The sequence below is a fragment of the Hydra vulgaris genome, chromosome 04 (assembly GCF_038396675.1).
Source record: "Hydra vulgaris chromosome 04, alternate assembly HydraT2T_AEP".
Lineage (NCBI taxonomy): Eukaryota > Metazoa > Cnidaria > Hydrozoa > Anthoathecata > Hydridae > Hydra > Hydra vulgaris.
In genome coordinates, this window is record NC_088923.1 from 14,255,684 (window position 1) to 14,273,584 (window position 17,901).

The window sequence follows — 17,901 nt, forward strand, 5'->3', positions numbered from 1 at the left end:
CAGTGATGGGATGTTATGCTGGTTCCTAGTATTTGTTGTAGCGGTTTCTGAATTCAGAAGTGATAAATCATTTGAAGCGATTATTAAAAAATCTGAAGAAATAGCTATAAAATTAGGTACTGAGCCAGTATTCCCTCAAGTACGGCTTAGCCGAAAACGACGTTTTTTTGAATATGAAGGAACTGATACACCTCTAAATGGAAAGTCTAAATATAAAGTAGATTTTTTTAATGCAATAATTGATGTTGCATTAGTAAGCTTAAATGAAAGATTCAAAATGCTTGTTTCATACAACAAAATATTAGGTTTTTTAACCCGTACCGAAAAAATGCGAAGTTTAGATGCAAATGAATTGTTAAATGATTGTAAAAATTTAGAAATATCACTGAGAAATCCTAGTACAGAAGAATCGGACGTGAACCATGAAGAGTTATACTCGGAAATAAATACATTTTTAAGAATGGAAGCTTCGGCGGAATCGAAAGATGCACTGGAAATTTTGAAGTATATTACGGCAAATTCTTTAATCGAAATGTTTCCAAATTTATTTATTGCCCTACGAATTTTACTAACTTCCCCTATTTCAGTGGCAAGCGCAGAGAGGTCATTTTCCAAATTAAAACTCATAAAAAACTATTTACGTTCCACTATGGGTCAAGACCGCTTATCTGCATTAGCTTTAATTTCCATTGAAAATAAAATAAGTCAGTCCTTGGGCTGTTCTGATTTAATTGATGAGTTTGCGTCTTTAAAAGTCAGAAAGGTTAAGTTTTAAGTCAATGTAATCGATCCTCCTAAAATCTGCGAAAAAAATAAATGGTATCGCATTTTGAGTAGTCTTATTAGTGCATCTTCATCCAAAATAAAAAAAATTACTTAATGTACATTTAAAACCTATGTGCGTTTTTTGCTTCGTTACGTTCTAATAAATATCCAAAACACAATAGAACACAAGAATTAAAAACTCAACTAATATAATAGAAAACTTGCCTATGGCCTCGCATATGGTAAATCCGCCACTGGTGGTTCCCAACCTTTTCTAACCCGTTCCCCAAATTATATATCATAAAATCTTCATGGACCCGTTTGCTTTTAAGAATTTTTACAAGGTGAAAATTTTAATAATGTAACTTTTATTCATCAGGATAAATTTTTGTTTAAGGTATTTTTGATTAAACTGTCTAGTGACAGACTATTCAAAAATATGCCAGTCTATCAATGACCCAAAATTATTTTATCTTAGTTAATATATGATTCAAAAGCAGGTCAGTGGGAAATCTGGCACTGCTTAGCAGCAATTAATATCTAACTAAATTCTGTTTAATTTAATATCTGCATCGATATCGAGTCTTTTTCTTTTTTTAGTTTTAAGAGATAGCATAGCTAAAAACTCGGCTTCACACAAATGTGATGTTGAAATGGGAATAAGGGCTTTAAGTGCATTTGGTGAACACAATGGATATAAATTCCTTATTTTCGTCCAGAAGTTATCTATTGGTGTTATTTTGAACTGATCCTTAGCCGTGGTGTCATCCTTTAACTCTATAAATTCTTCTTGCGCTTCCTCTTTCATATTTTTTACATCACAAGAAAGTGGTGATATAATAATTTTACTGCTGCAAATGTTCTCATCTAGAATATAGTTACCCAACTAATTAATCAAATTATCTAGGTGACAAACTATTTCTATCTTTATAATTTTGGGAAGCATGTTATTTCCAATTACGATATTAAATTTTGAAACATGATCAAATTTCCATTGTTAATTCTAGTCTTATACAGTTTGAGCTTTTCGATAAATTCCTTCAGTATTTCTGAGTGTATAATGACATTAGCATTTTTGCCACAATATGACCCACAATGTTCACATGATAAGCCGTTGTTATTTAAAAATTGTCAAATTTAAATATTCTACGCGTCCACTTTTCATTTTACATAAAAATTAGTTCACTTCTATTCTAAGATTGAAAAATCTTTCCAAAAATTTTCCAGCAGAAAAAAGTTGAGTGTTCAGAGCAGAGGATTTTACATGACCAATTTGACTAATTGATTAAATACAGCTTTCAAACTACCTGGTAAAGTTTTGGTTGCCAAAGCCTGTCTATGAATAAAACAGTGTACACCAACTACATTTGGAGAAATCTATTTTATTCTAGTCAGCAATCCAGACTTCACAACTAGAGGCAATTTTACGGGGGAGTGTTACACCCCCATCCTCCCAAAGGTTGTGATTTTCAATCACAATATTTGGGGGGGATGTTTCCATTTTGATTGTTTGTCATTGAAAAACTGTTTAAAAATTTCCATAATATCTTGTTATATAATATCATAACATACTGTTGTTTCAAGGGAAGAAGAGAACAAAAATTCTTCCTTGATTTTCTTATTGCAAATATACCTACAAAATACAATAAATTGTGCTATTGAACTTACATCTGTGGTGTCATCCAACTTAATAGAAAAATTTGGTGATTCTGTAGTTTCAAGATTTTTTGGTTTTGTGGTTCACTTAAAAAGTTCTTATGGACCACCGGTTGGGAACCTCTGATATATAATATAATTAAATAATATATAATATATTAATTTGAACTTATGATATTATTTCTTATAAAATTTTCAAATAATACCCCGTTCACATTGGAGATAAAACACGTTTTATTTTAAATGTGTTTTGTGTTTTTAATGTTATAAACTCTGCAAAACAGTAATAAAACAACATGGCGAGGTTGTTTTATATTAACACATGCTTTTTCTATTGACAAAGTAACCTTGCAGTATTGTTTTATTGTTGTTTTATACAGCTTTTTGCAATAACAATTTAATACGCTTTTAAGATAAAACGTGTTTTATCGTCAGTATGAACGGGGTATAAATTTGTTAATACAAAATCTTTTTGCGATTAAATCATTTTAACACAAAATATCACAAATATAAAAAATATCAACAAATTTTTTTTTCTTAATTTTCGGTGTCAAAAATTTAATAAAAATTCTTTACGAAATAATGCTTAATAGAATACAAAAATATTTCTTAAAAAACTCTAGTAAACTAAAAATATTTAAACACAAATATCTTTAGAATTAAATAAGCTACAGAGTTGGTTGAAAAAATTTTCAAAACGAAATATCTAAATGGATGAAATACATTAAAAAATAATTATTTAAGTCGGCTATAAAAATTTTTTATAGCCGACTTAAGTAATTTTTCTATTTTTCCTAATTTTTGTTATATTCTGGCCCACTGTACATTGTGAATGTTACATAAAAATAATTTTTATAAATCTGGTTCTGCGTTAGTTGTAAAGTGGTTAGATCTTTGCTGCATTGTTATTTACAGCTAAAGCACATCAATTTTAAGGCTTTCGTGTATTTTGAGAAAAGGTTTTCAATTTATAATTGAAGTGAATTATATAATAAAAAACATTTGTGTGAAATCAATTTATTAAAAATAGATGGTTCCATACTTTTAAAGTTGTGTTTTGTGCGGAACTATTTTTGGATTTCCTTTATATAACACCTCTAATTATTTTTTAATGTAATTCGCAAGTTATTTAATTCTGCATTCATAAAAACGCAGATATTTACAGTGATGACAATTAAATTGTAAACAAAATTTTATTATAAATTTAGTTTCGGATAACTCAAACCTCCAAGGGGCCAGAGAAAATGGTTCGACTTTTGCAACTAAAGCGAATTCCGGCTAAGTTGAACTTTGGCTGATATGAGATATTAGTTTGAGTTGAGGCCACTTTTTTTTTATTCAATTCTGAAGGATATACATTAGATTTACACCATTAAACTAATAAATGAACTTACGGATTAAATTCATGCAGTACAGTCAAAAGAAAACATTCAAAAAAGTTAAGCGAACAATAGCTTCTTTATTATTTGGTAATAAAGTTGCATCTAAAAGGTAGCGGTACTTTATTTAGAAATTCATTTAACTATAAAATAATTGTTTTTTGATGGTTTTATCATGGTTTATTTAATAACAGTATTATTTTACGTCTGATAGCGATCTATTCTATTCACATCCAAATACAACGAAAAAGTAATGAAATTATTAGACTACAGTTATTTATGTTTTATATGGAGTCAGTGACGGATCCAGGAATTTTTGGTTAGGGAAGAATTTCTAAGATAATTTATGACTTTCAGATTCTGGTAAGGAGGGGGAATACCCTTCCCCCCCCCCCTTCCTCTTCCTTGGATCAGTCACTCTATGGAGTGGTTTTTTTTTAATAAAAAAAATGTCAATATCTTTAATTCCCAATGAAAACGTTCGAGTTATCGAAAGAAACTTGCTGAAAGGCGAGAAAAAAATGCTTAGACTTAACGAAGTTCGAGTTATTCAAGGTTCGACATAAATGGAGAATTTTAATAGTAATGAGTTAGACGATTTCAAGGGACCAAATGAAACAGTTTGAGATAATAAAAGTTATATTTAGTATTCGACTAACCGGAATTGTATTTACATTGTTTAATTGAAAATATATCTTGTTAAGTTATTCCTTTTTTTTATTTTCTTCAAAAACTAAAATAATATTAACTTATTATGTATTCAGAATAAAAATTTAGCTGTTTTTAACCGTGTCTTTTATTTATCTGCTAAAAAGTGAATTGTTATTTAATTTAGAAAAAGAACATTTGGGATAATACTGGGTACAAACAAAACTTTTTTATTACTTGATTATAACAAATTATAAAACTTAAATTTAATGAATTTTAATGATTTTCTCTAATTGATTTAGTTTTCATAATTTTTATTATGTTCATTGTGTTTCTCAACACAACAAATTTCACGGAATTTCTTAATTGAAACCTTAAAATAATAGTTTTCTGCTTTATACCAGATAAATAGTTCTTCTAAATAACATCTATAAACTTATTCTAAGAAATATAATTTTAAATAATGTCAAACAGCAATATATTGAAGTGGTGTGTTCTATTGAACACGCCACTTCAAAATCCGATTTAAAGAAAAGGTTGGAAAAAAGAAAGACAAATTAATTAATCATAGTAATTAAATAGTAAATAAAAAAATTAATAATCATAGTGATGGCGTAACCAGTTTTAGTTTTTAGCATTTTTTGGCGTTTCAACATCGTTTATTTCTGTAAAAAATCTAAACATGTCTAAAAATTTAAATCTGGCACAATTGAAAGAACTTCTTGAAATGCATGATACGAAAATATAAATACGAAAAAAGCTGTTTTTAGAAGCACAAGAATTACGTCAATGGGTAAGTTTGCTGAAGTTATCAACAACAAACTATATGCACGTGATTTTTAAATATATATATACAAGTTTTTTTTTGAGTTAATAATACTAAAATGGATTCAAATAATCATGATTTTAAAAAAATATTTAACTTTTTCCAATCTTATATTAATAACTTCAATGTAGAAACTGATTTATAACTCAATGAGAGTAATAATGGTTCTTTGAATGTAATCCATATAAACATTAGGAGTTTTTAGAAGAACTTTGAAAAATTCTTAAATATTATTTTGAAACTGATAAGCCTTTTAAATTAATTTGTGTAACTGAAACTTAGTGATCACTTTCTGATTTTGAAAATGACTCAAACATCCAACAACTTGGTTTTAATCTAATTATTTTAGAGCGAAGCAATAATAAGCGTGTAGGAGGAGTTCTTTTTTTTTCGTAAAAAATATCCTTTTGCATAAATATTGACGCGATATGAGGGTTTCTGATATAAATAATAGGGGTGTACCGATGCCTACTGTTGGCCGATGCCAATGCCGATACCGATTGGTATAGGCCGATACCGATGCATTGGCATCGACTATTTTTACTCTTTTTTTTTTTACTAACCGGTAAATGAGAACTTTTTTTTTTTAATATAATGTTAACGGTCAAAGGCTTTACTCATTGTTGATTTATTTTTTATTTTATTTTATTTTTAAGTTTAACTCTTAGGTTATAGCTAGAAATTTATATATATATTATGTATATATACACACACAGATATATATATATATATATATATATATATATATATATATATATATATATATATATATATATATATATATATATATATATATATATATATATATATATATATATATATATATATATATATATATATATATATATATATATATATATATATATATATATATATATATATATATATATATATATATATATATATATTCATCTATATTATAATAGTCTTTTATGTATATAAATTTATATAATAGACCATTTTAGTATATATGAAAATAAAAGTTCAAAACAATTTGTAAATTTGCAAAATAAAAACACAAAAAAGAGAAATATCTGGCAGAATTTTTTTTTATGTATATTTTAAATTACATTAACATAATGTTAACGGTCAAAGGCTTTACTCATTGTTAATTTATTTTTTATTTAATTTTATTTTTAATTTAACTCTTAGGTTATAGCGAGAAATTTATATATATATATATATTATGTATATATATACACACAGACTTTCCTAATTTATTAGAAGACACTAAATGTCTTATTAGTAAAGACATTAAAATATAAAAAGACACTAAATGTCTTATAAGACTAAGGTTCAAAAAATATTTAAAGGTTTACTTAGGCTTATACATGTATTTTCGTTTATGGAATAGTTATATTTTTGAATACAATATATAAACAAAAAAAATTTTTTTTTGTTCTTTTCTTTAACGTTTTAGTAAATCGTTGTACAATAAAATTGTTAATATAAAAATAATAAAATTTATAGTTAAATTAGGTATTTAATTTTATAAAAAGAACGAGAAGACTCGCAGAAGAAGACCATCAAGTCTTGCCGTCAAAAACCGCTCGTAATTAACAATCTCAATTAATCTCAAATCAAATATAGCTCTATATCTCTATAAAAGTTTGACAGCATAAATACATCAAATAATAAATTAAATTATCAAACGTTTAAATATATAAAAATACATTATCAAGAGACAAAATAATTTCTTTAAGCTTATTCTTAAATGAGAGGTAGCTCTATTTCAGAAAAAAATCAAAAAGGTTTTTAAACTATTTTATTCTAAAGAGAAGCTCCGTGAAACGCAATGCTTGTTTTTCCAAAATTAGTTTGATAAAATGGTTGCCGAATTAAATTGCCGTTTCTCAAATTGTATTTAAATTTATCTTTCAAGGTATATAAGTTATAAAAAGAAACTGAAAAGGGAAGTTAATTTTACACTTGTAAATAAAACAAAGAGTATTAAAAACATTGAGCTGATATATATTAAAAGTTTTCATTTCAAATAAAAAAGGCCTGGCATGAGTAAACCTGTCTTTAGATTGATAAGACGAGCAGCATGCTTCTGCTAACAATAAAGTGATTCCAGTTTACTTTTATTGGCACTACACCAACCAATATTTGCATAGTTTAAATGACAATGTATAAAAGAAAAATATAATTGTATATATATATATATAGTATTGTATATATTGTAATATATATATTTGTTTTATATATATAATTTATATATATTTTATATATATAATTCTATATATGTAATATAATATAATTTTATATATATATATATAATTTATATATGTTTTATATGTAAATTCTATATAAATATGTAATATAATATAGTTTAAATGACAATATATAAAAGAAAAATATAATTGTGTTAAACTTTGCGTATTGAAAGCATTTCTAGCCTTACACATTACTCCTATACTTTTAGCAATTTTATTGTATTTCATTGGTGCACCCCTAGTAAATAATGAGATTTTAGCAATAGAATTGATCAACAAGAAATCAAAAAACCTGTTAATAAGCTGTTGCTACAGGCCACCAACTGATAAAACTGAAAAATTTTGCATTTTTTTACAAAATAACATATTTGAGAAAACTAACCGACAAAAGAAAAACAGTTATCTTATTAGAGATTTCAACCTAAAATGTTTTGATTATTACGATAATGAAAACATTAAAACGTTTTACAACAGCTTATTCAAAATGAAAACAATACCGATCCACTATAATTACAAACTTCTCATCGTCATTAATTGACAATATCATAACGACTGATTTTTTCAAAAATATTTTGTCTCCAATATTTAATATCCTTCCAATACTTTTCTCTATAAACATAGATTTTAAACTTTTCTCTATATACATAAATTTTGTGCGGCCGTGGCGCAGTGGTTAGAACGCTTGCTTTATAAGCAGGAGATCGAGGTTCGAAACGAGCTCTGGACATATTTTCGCGTCACGGTAAGGAAGGAGGCCTGAACTTTCTAGTTAAATGCACTTCCGCGGTGCTGTGACAAGACCGTTAGGACTTCTTGGGGCACCTAAAATTAAAAAAACCAAAAAAAACCATTGAACAAGGAAAATAACAATAAAAAAGCCAATATACAATAATAAAAATTTAATCTCCTTTAAAGAACAGCTTTCACTAATTGACTGGAATCAAATACATTTTGATTCTGATATAAACACTATCTACAGCACCTTTTTTAAAATAATCTATGAAGTCTATGAGGTAAATTTTCCATTGTGTGAAATAATTCTAAAAACAAAAGACATTATCTCCTTGGATTTCTAAAGGCTTTAAAAAATCTTCAAAAATCAAACAAAAACTATACGTACTTAAAATCTAAATCAGAAAAACATAAAGTAAATTAACATAAATTATCAAACCGACAAAAGCTTATCGAAAAACTTTACAAAAATGCAACAACAACAACAACAAAAAAATACTATTCTGTCATGCTAAACAAACACAAACATGATTCAAAGCGCGCATGGCGAATATTAAAAGAAATCACAGGGGAAAAAAAAAATTACCTTACCTCGCACTGTGCTCTCCTGAGACCGCCAGGGAAAATTTTGGTTAACTCTAATTTTTTTTGTTTAATCATTAATATTGGGTTTAGGTAAGTATATTAAAATAATTTTTAAAATCTAAAATAACTTTTAAACATTTTTTTTGCAAAAATAGTTTTTACCTAAAATAACATATGGAGGGGGAGGGGGTAATATGAGGAGGGCGGTGATTTTTTTCAAAATTTATAGGAGTATTACACTTCTAAAACATTTTTTGTTACAAAAAATACAACTTTAAAATGAAAAAATGAGATCTTTTATGATAAAATTAAGATAAATTCTAGATTAACAATATAACATCAAGGCAATAAATGTAGCAGTTTAACATGAAATATTAAAATTCCTTATAAAATAATTCAATCATTTCAAAGTTCACAATTTTAAAAAATGAGAGAAAAGGACTACTTGAAACTGTTTATACCAAACTCAATCACACTTTTTATAAGCTGTTTTGCATAATCATTGTGTTCCAAACGACGCTTGTATCGCTTCCATACTTGATAGTGATAGTGGTGAGCACTTTCTCCTGCCTACTCAGCATATACACCAAGCCCAAACTGACTATGCTGAAGAAAAGGAACAAGATGACATACTAAAATATGAACTTTCCAGCTAATATTTAATTGGTAGTTAAACTTTTCCAGAAGATGAAGCTGCAGATTTTCAAAAGCTTTTTTAAAATCTAAAACTGATTCAGCAATAGATTCTCCAATAAACATGCTAAAACCTTTTGTTTTAATAACTGAAAACTTTCTAAGACAGCTAACTACAGGTTGGAGAAATATCATATTTGGTAATATAGAGGCTGCACTTAGAAGGTTAACTTCTAAATTATCTAATTTATCTAAAAGTCTCTGTGAATTATTACCATCCAAACCAGTTCCGTGGTAACCTCTATAGATTATATAATTCGACTTAAGCCACGAATCAAAATCAGGCCACAATGTAATTAATATTTTTACAAATATAAAAGTAATACCAATTAGAATGTGTAACTCTGGTGGAGGAATGAGATGTTCTACTAAAGTTTCTAGAGGTTCATCAAGATACACAACCCTAGGAGAAATACAGTTTTTAAATTCCATCATGTGATTCTTTTTGCATCCATCTTCAATGAACTTATTGTAGTTGATATCAATTGAACCTAAAGTTCTTTTTTTCCGCTCTCAAGAGTACTTTCCCCTTCACACCAGAGACATGCATACTTGCTGCTGTGACTGCTTAAACCAAATAAAGAGTTACCACATTTTAGATCAAATGCTATTGAATATTTTACATCACTCAGAGCTAGTGGTTTCAATAGTTTGCTAAGATTACCATTATGCTCTGAAACATCTTCAACTAAAGCCAAAACCAATGATCTTTTTACACCACAATCATCAAGACTTTCTGAAGTTGTATGTTTACATAGTGGGTCAAAAACATTTATAACGCATTTAAGAAAACCCTGTCCACCATCAATGGAAATCCTAGCAATAGTGCTATAAGGATTCAAACTTCTTTCATTAATCATATGAAGAATTAAATCAGAAGTGTCTTTTACAAATACCAAACTCCGACTTATCTCTTCATCCCCTGAAATGAATGATTCAGTTTTGACATCATAAAAATCTGAAAATATATTATGCAGCTCCTCTATCTGAGTTGCTATATTTGGTTCTAACATTTTCTTCCCTAAATTTTGTCGCATATGTTTACAAAGTAGGTTAGTCTTTCTTTTACTCAGGTTTAAAGTATTAGAGATTTCCATTAAAGTTTCTAGAGATAACTTTTTAACGGATGCTCTGCTGCATTTATTATCAGGTGTGCCAACAACAAGAAGAAGATTGTTTCCAAAGGTTTTTAAAGGAAACTTGTCTCCAGATTTAATATTGTCTCTTTTCATTTTTATTTTGAGAATCCCAGAAGCAACTTGCTCACTGGATACATTTCCAAGACCTTCAGCCAACATAATTAGGTTTTTTACAGCTTCACTTTTACAGCAAAAGCGAGAAATTCCTTTGCCTAAATAGAAATTTAAAGTAGGAAAAACTCTGATATTATTATATTTGTAAAACATATAAAAATAATACACTAATATTTAATAAGTCTATCATAGACTATGTATTGACTAGCATAGACTCTATGCTAAATTTAAATTATTTTTTTTAATAATTGAAGAAATAGTTTATTAGCTAAAATATATATGTTATACAATATTTTTAATTTACTTGAGGAAATCATACCTATTGTAGAGAAGCAAGAAAGACATATCTTTTTAACAATTTTATCAACGATATCTTGAATATTTGTTGTGATCTGTTCAGATATTTCACTAATATCAGATGATCTTCTGAGTTTTTTTCTGTTTATTTGAGATATTTTCTCAATCCAATCATTTAATTTTGATGTTTCACCCCTGTTCAATGCATATAAATTTGTTTTGCAAGAATTACAAATGTTTTTCGGACAACACTCTTTTTCTACATCATATTCTCTCCAAATCAAATTTTGAATGTGAAGTTGTAATGCGGGAGTTACTTTAATAAGTTTATGTGATTCTTTTCTAAAGGAAATAAAGCAACATGCGCAAATTAGACATTTTTCGTCGGCCATTTTTTGACAAAAAATATTAGTGTTATATGATCGCTTTTAACTGTAATAATAATTTTCATCGGTATTGCAACATTTTGTACCATATAGAACAGATGATGCAATCATATAATGACGCAATTTATTTTAGACATTTCAATTTATTAAATCTAAAATTTCTATGTTTAAAAGTTAGTTTAGATTTTAAAAACTATTTTAAAATACTTTGTTTAACCCATTAATAGTAAATAAACAAAAAAAATTTAAAGTAAACCAAAATTTACCCTGGCGGTCTCAGGAGTGCACAGTGCTCGCTTCCACATACATTGAAAACTGATAAAACTATAATAAGTGAATCAAATTATATTGCAATTGAATTGAACAAATATTTTACAACTATTGGAACAAATTATCTAATAGCATTCCATACATAAACGATAAACATGTCTATGATGTGCAAATACCAAGTAATTCAAAAATAAATTTTACTGAATTGACTTATGACGAGTTTGATGATGCTTTTAAATAATTAAAACGAAATAAGGCCACAGGATCTGATAGCATTAATGGATATATTATAATCGACTTATACAATGTTATCAAAAATATTATATTAAGTATTTAGAGCATCTATCATTTAAGGATCTTTTCCAGATCATCTAAAAATAGCATAGATAATTCCTGTTTTCAAGACCGGCGATTATACAAATACAAATAACTATCGCCCTATTTCAATTCTTCCATTTATCTTAAAAATTTTCAAGAAATTAATGTATAACCAAGTTTATACAGCCTATTGACAATAAATTGATTTGTCAAAACCAATTTGGGTTTAAAAGGAAAAAAAAAACTGAGCACGCTATCCTCCAACTTACATGCAATCTTTAAAAAAATCTCAACTCTTAACTTACATTCGGAGTGTTTATAGTTCCAAGGCTTGTTTTTCCCTTATGGTATAAAATATAAAACATTTAATTAAACATTTAATATTCAAATGCTGTTTAACAAATCGCAAACAGTATGTTTACAATGAAAACTCTGACTCTCAGATATTAATGAATATTACATGTAATATATATTTTTAATATATATCAATGATCTTAATAAACTTCCGGATTCTTGAAAAGGCATACAAAGCTTTCTATTCTCTCTCCTCAAGCAACAAGTTAAACTCGGCGCACAAGTTTTAATAAACATAATGTAAATTTATTTTTTGACAACTTAAGCAATGTTTTGACTAGATTAAAATTAAGTGCTTTAGACATTTGGAACATTGATGAGACTGAAATCACAACAGTGCAGCGGCCTGATCGTGTTGTTGCCCGTAGAGGCTTTTGCCAGATCGGTCGAGTAACATCAGCAGAAAGAGGAGCATTAGTGACTATGGCTTTGGTGGTTAGTGCGATTGGCAATTGCATACCTCCATATTTTATCTTTACCAGAGTTAATTTTAAATCTCACTTTATTCGTGATGGACCAATAGGATGTAATGGATCAGCACATTCTTCAGGATGGATGACAGAGACAAATTTTCTTATTTCCTATCCATGCACGTTGTTCCAATGATCGCCCTTGTATTTTAGTGCTTGATTTTTGTAAAGAAAATGGCATCACACTTTTATCTTTTCCAGCACACTGTAGCTGTAAATTTTAACCTTTAGATAGAAGTGTTTATGGTCCTTTTAAAAAGTTTGTGAACTCAACATGTGATACATGGGTTACTGTAAACAAACGACCTATGACTATCTATGACATACCTGGTATAGTAAAAACATCACTTCCTAATGCTATAACTCCAAGAAACATAGTCAGTGATTTCCAAGCAACAGATATTTATCCATTTAACAGAGATATTTTTCAGAGAGTAATTTTTTGCCATCATATTTAACAGATAGACCAGACCTAGCAGTAAAATGTCATCTGAGGATTTTAGCATCACTAAACAAACACCTAGAAACGAAGTTTCAGCTGTGGGTTGTAAACAAAAAAAATTTAAAAAATTTAATTAAAATGAATCAAAATCTAAGAAAGGAAATATTCCAGATTTAGACAGCACATCAGGTGCTACTCCAAACTCTTCACTTATACGATCTCCTGAAGAAGTGAGGCCTTTTGAAAAAACTCAGCCTAGAAAAAACAATGTAAATCTGCTCAGAAATCGAAAACGAATTTCTGCTATATTAACTGATACACCAGCTTGCAACAGGAAAAAAAAGCAGCAAAAGAAAAAAAGCAGAAGGGTTCAAAAAATAAAAAACTATTTTCTATCAAAGAAGCCGGTCCAAGTAACTCTAAAACAAGCAAGGTTTTTGCCAGTCAACCTGAAAAAGAAAAACGCAACAAGAAAAAAAAAGATGATAATGAGGAAGATGTCTTGTGTCTTAGTTGCTTCAAACCGTTCTCAAACAACCTTCCAGGTGCTGTGTGGACACAGTGTTCAAGCTGTCAGTGTTAGGCCCATGTAAGTTATGTAGAAAAAGATGCAAAGGGGTTAGATTGTAAATGTTTATACTATTGTTAAATAAAATGTTGTTGTTTTATTTTGTTTTTACTTCATTTTTTTGTAGTTTATTGTTTTAAAGTTGTTTCAATATTGTTTTATTAAGTTATAAATTTGTTAAAGTCTGCCATAAGTTGTATGTGGGCCAACCGACTCCAATCCTTGGGCCAACCTACCCCGATAACGGGGTAGGTTGGCCCACCCGACATGACCTAATAAAAACAGTTTTAAATGTATTGAAAAGCTATTATGAACTTTTATTATTGTTTTTTCCGGTTAGTCTAGGAATTAGTCAACCTTTTTCCAAAAAGAAAATAAATTAAAAAACAAAACGTTAAAAAGTTACACATCAAGGAAAAAAAAGCAGGCCAACGTGCCCGGGTCTCCCCTACTGATAATTAGCACAATGCCCCTTTTTGCCGAAATAAGTATAATCAATTTTGTATTTCTTTTCGTGGTCCATATCTATGGAATAATAGTTATACCTAATATCGATTTTTTTGTTAATTTGGCTTATAATTATTTCAAACAAAAGTTTAAAATTTTTTTTTTTTTTACTAGAAAACATGTTTATCTATAACTAAAGTTTAAAATTTATTAGTTTTGTTTTAAATTTGTTAGTGTATTTAACTGTAATGTATATAACTTCACTAAAATTGTAAACTTATACTATTTAAATATTTTTAAAACTATAAATTGTAAAGGGTTTTGTGATAAGATCTATATGATCTTGTTAAAATCCTTCGATTAATCTTTTATTTATATTGTATGTATTGTAAAGAATAGTTATTGTAAAAAAAAAAATATTTTCATCTAGTCAAAAAGAAATTGAATTTTATACACAGAAGAAACCACCAAAACTCCATTCGAGTATACTCAATAGAATATTACTCAATTAAATAGGAAACATCAAAATGGGTGTGCAACGGACGTAATATTAGCAGATCTAAGGGTACACAAGTAAAACATCAAAAAGTATACTAGATTAACATTTTGAACATGATCACGAAATAGTATCGCCGAAAAAGAAACGAAACACAGCCGTGGCGCAGTCGTTAGAGTTCTGGCTCCGAACCCAGAGGTCCGAGGTTCGACGGTATTATAATAGGCACGACTAAGTATTTCTGACGTCATTAAAGAGGTTTTAACGATTGAAATATTGATCAATAAAACTAAAAAACATTGTGTTGAGCTGTTGTTATCGCCCACCTACGGGTGAAATTTAAACATTTAGTACATTTTTACATGATGATGTTATAAATAAAAGCAACCGCGAAAAGAAATTACTTTACATATTAGGTGATCTGAATTTAAATTGTATCACGTCAAAAAAGTATCACGTCAAAAAAGACATTAGTCGGATTTATAATGGCCTATTTGAAAATGGAGCAGTTCCTCTTACAAACAAACTAACTAGATTAACTCAAACAACAACTTCCTTAATTGATAACATTATAACCAACGATATTTTTAATTCGCATACGATATTTTTAATTCACATAAAAAAGGCATTATTAAAAGTGACATATTTGATCATTTCCCTATTTTCTTTTCTATTTATATAATGAAAAAAAAAATCATTTAAAAAGCATATTTGATCATTTCCCTATTTTCTTTTCAATAGTATTTATGCGAAAATTTTATATAATGAAAAAAAAAATCAATTAAAAAACGAACTTTTTATAATAAAAACTTGGAATCTTTTAAATATCAACTTTCTTTAGTTAATTGGAACATTATTAACTTTTCTAATAGATAATTATTTAATATACAAATATTTTTTTTAAATATTTTATGAAATTTATAACATCAATTTTCCCAAAGTAGAAATAAATTACAAATATAAAAAATTAAATCGCCATGGATTGCTAAGGGTATTCTAAAATCTTCTAAAACTAAACAAAAACTTTATATTAAATACTTAAAATCAAAAACAAGTGAGAGTAAGACCATTTATAAAAATTACGTAAGACTATTTGAACGCCTAAGTAATAATTTAAAAACAATATACTACACTAATTTATTTGAAAAATGCAAATTAAACTCAAAACGCTCTTGGCAACTAATAAACGAAATTACTGCGAACACTAAAAAAATGTCGCAATTTTTGCACTCAGTTATTAAAGTAGATGATAATTTTTTTCTTGATCAAAAAACCATTGCTTCCAAATTCAATAAATATTTTGGATCTGTAGGACCAAACCTAGCCGAAAAAATTCCAAACCCTAAAAAATTAATAAAGGCAACATGTAGTCCTCTAAACTCGTATTTTTGGAGGACAATATAGAATATACAACTTTTTTGTAATTCCATTTGGCAAATTTGATTGACAATATTTAAAGTGTTGCAAGATATTCACACCCATTGGAAGTTGCGTTCCTAAACCATATAGGTTTTTATTAAAATAGTATTGCCAATACTATATAAATAGTATAAATAAGCGCGCATTATTTATCATACCTTCGTTACAATATTTAAAATACAAATATATAAAAATAAAATATATATATATATATATATATATATATATATATATATATGTAAATTATGTTAGTGTATTATACAAATAGAGTGCTCAATGTTCTTAAAGAACAGAGCAATAATAAATTAGTTAAAAACACTTATCTATATATATATATATATATATATATATATTTATATATATATATATATATATATATATATATATATATATATATATATATATATATATATATATATATATATATATATATATATATATATATATATATATATATATACTTACTCCACGGACGGTTTTTTCCGTGACAATCCATTAATAATCATTAGAGCAAGACGGAGCTTCGCCAACCGCAGCTGGTCCAGCGCGGCAGCCTATACAGGACCAGTACGGGACCATTATATCCTTGCTGAAAGTGGAACGTTAAAAAGGCGTCTGAAGTACATTCGGAAAGTATGCCGTTTTGTAATAAGATCAAACGAACATGTAAACTAAAATTAAAATTTCGAGGATTGAAAACTGTTCCTTTGGAGAGACTATGTATTTAAACTCGTACAATATACAAGAGCGTCTATTCTGCTCCACCAACAGAATATATAATAAAAAAGAGGTCTGTAGAGAGCATGCACCAATAAATTATCCATTAACAATAATAACAATATATGCTGCTGTTTTAATTCATTCAGAAAAACCTTACTGAAACGCTTTCGATAATTATAAATTAAGTTTCTTAAGTAGATTGCACGTTTCTTGATATCTCCCAACTCAAAACTTAAACTCGTTTCCACATTATTTGTTAGTATATTTCGTCCATACGTCAAGTAAAAAGGAGTAATTGCTTCTTCATTATCATCTTCACTCGTGTTGACAAGTGGTCTTCTATTAATTACATATTCGATCTCGCATTAAACTGTTTGCGGTTCTTCATAAGTAACGAGGGATTTTCCCATAACCTTTAATAGTGGTATCTTAACTGATCGTACCAATCTTTCATAAAATCCTCCCCATCAAGGGGAAGCATGTAGGATAAATTTTTGATTAATCTTATTATTTAAACAAAACTTCTTTACTTCAATCGATTTAAATGTTTTTAAGTTGTCACTAGTAATGCTATCAGGTATGCCCCTGCGTGCTATAAAGCGTTTAAGTGCTCGGATGAAAGCAGGGATCTTCATGTCAGGAGTTAATTCCAGATTAGCAGCACAACTAGACGCACAGGTCAAAATCAAAACGTAAATTTTAGATACAGAATCAGTTTTTAAGTAATTTTTTACATATAAAGGTCCAGCAAAATCTACACCAACAGCTTGAAACGAAAACATAGAAACATTTACACGACAATCAGGTGAATCAGGAGTTGGGGGAGGTAGCATTGTTCTTCCAATAATCTTCTTACAAATAACACACTTCTTCTTTTAATAATCCAAAATCTTGCTCAAACTTAACTTAATGTCATTTCAATGCCATGATGCATGACACGTTCATGGGCGTCATGAATAAT

General features: G+C 28.0%; 1 protein-coding gene across 1 annotated transcript; it reads left to right on the forward strand.

Moving 5' to 3' along the window:
- The first annotated feature begins 10 nt into the window (after positions 1-10).
- Positions 11-775, forward strand: LOC136079205 (zinc finger MYM-type protein 1-like). The gene has a single exon (XM_065794927.1). The coding sequence runs from the start codon at positions 11-13 to the stop codon at positions 773-775; it is 765 nt and encodes a 254-aa protein (XP_065650999.1).
- The last annotated feature ends 17,126 nt before the right edge of the window (positions 776-17,901 follow it).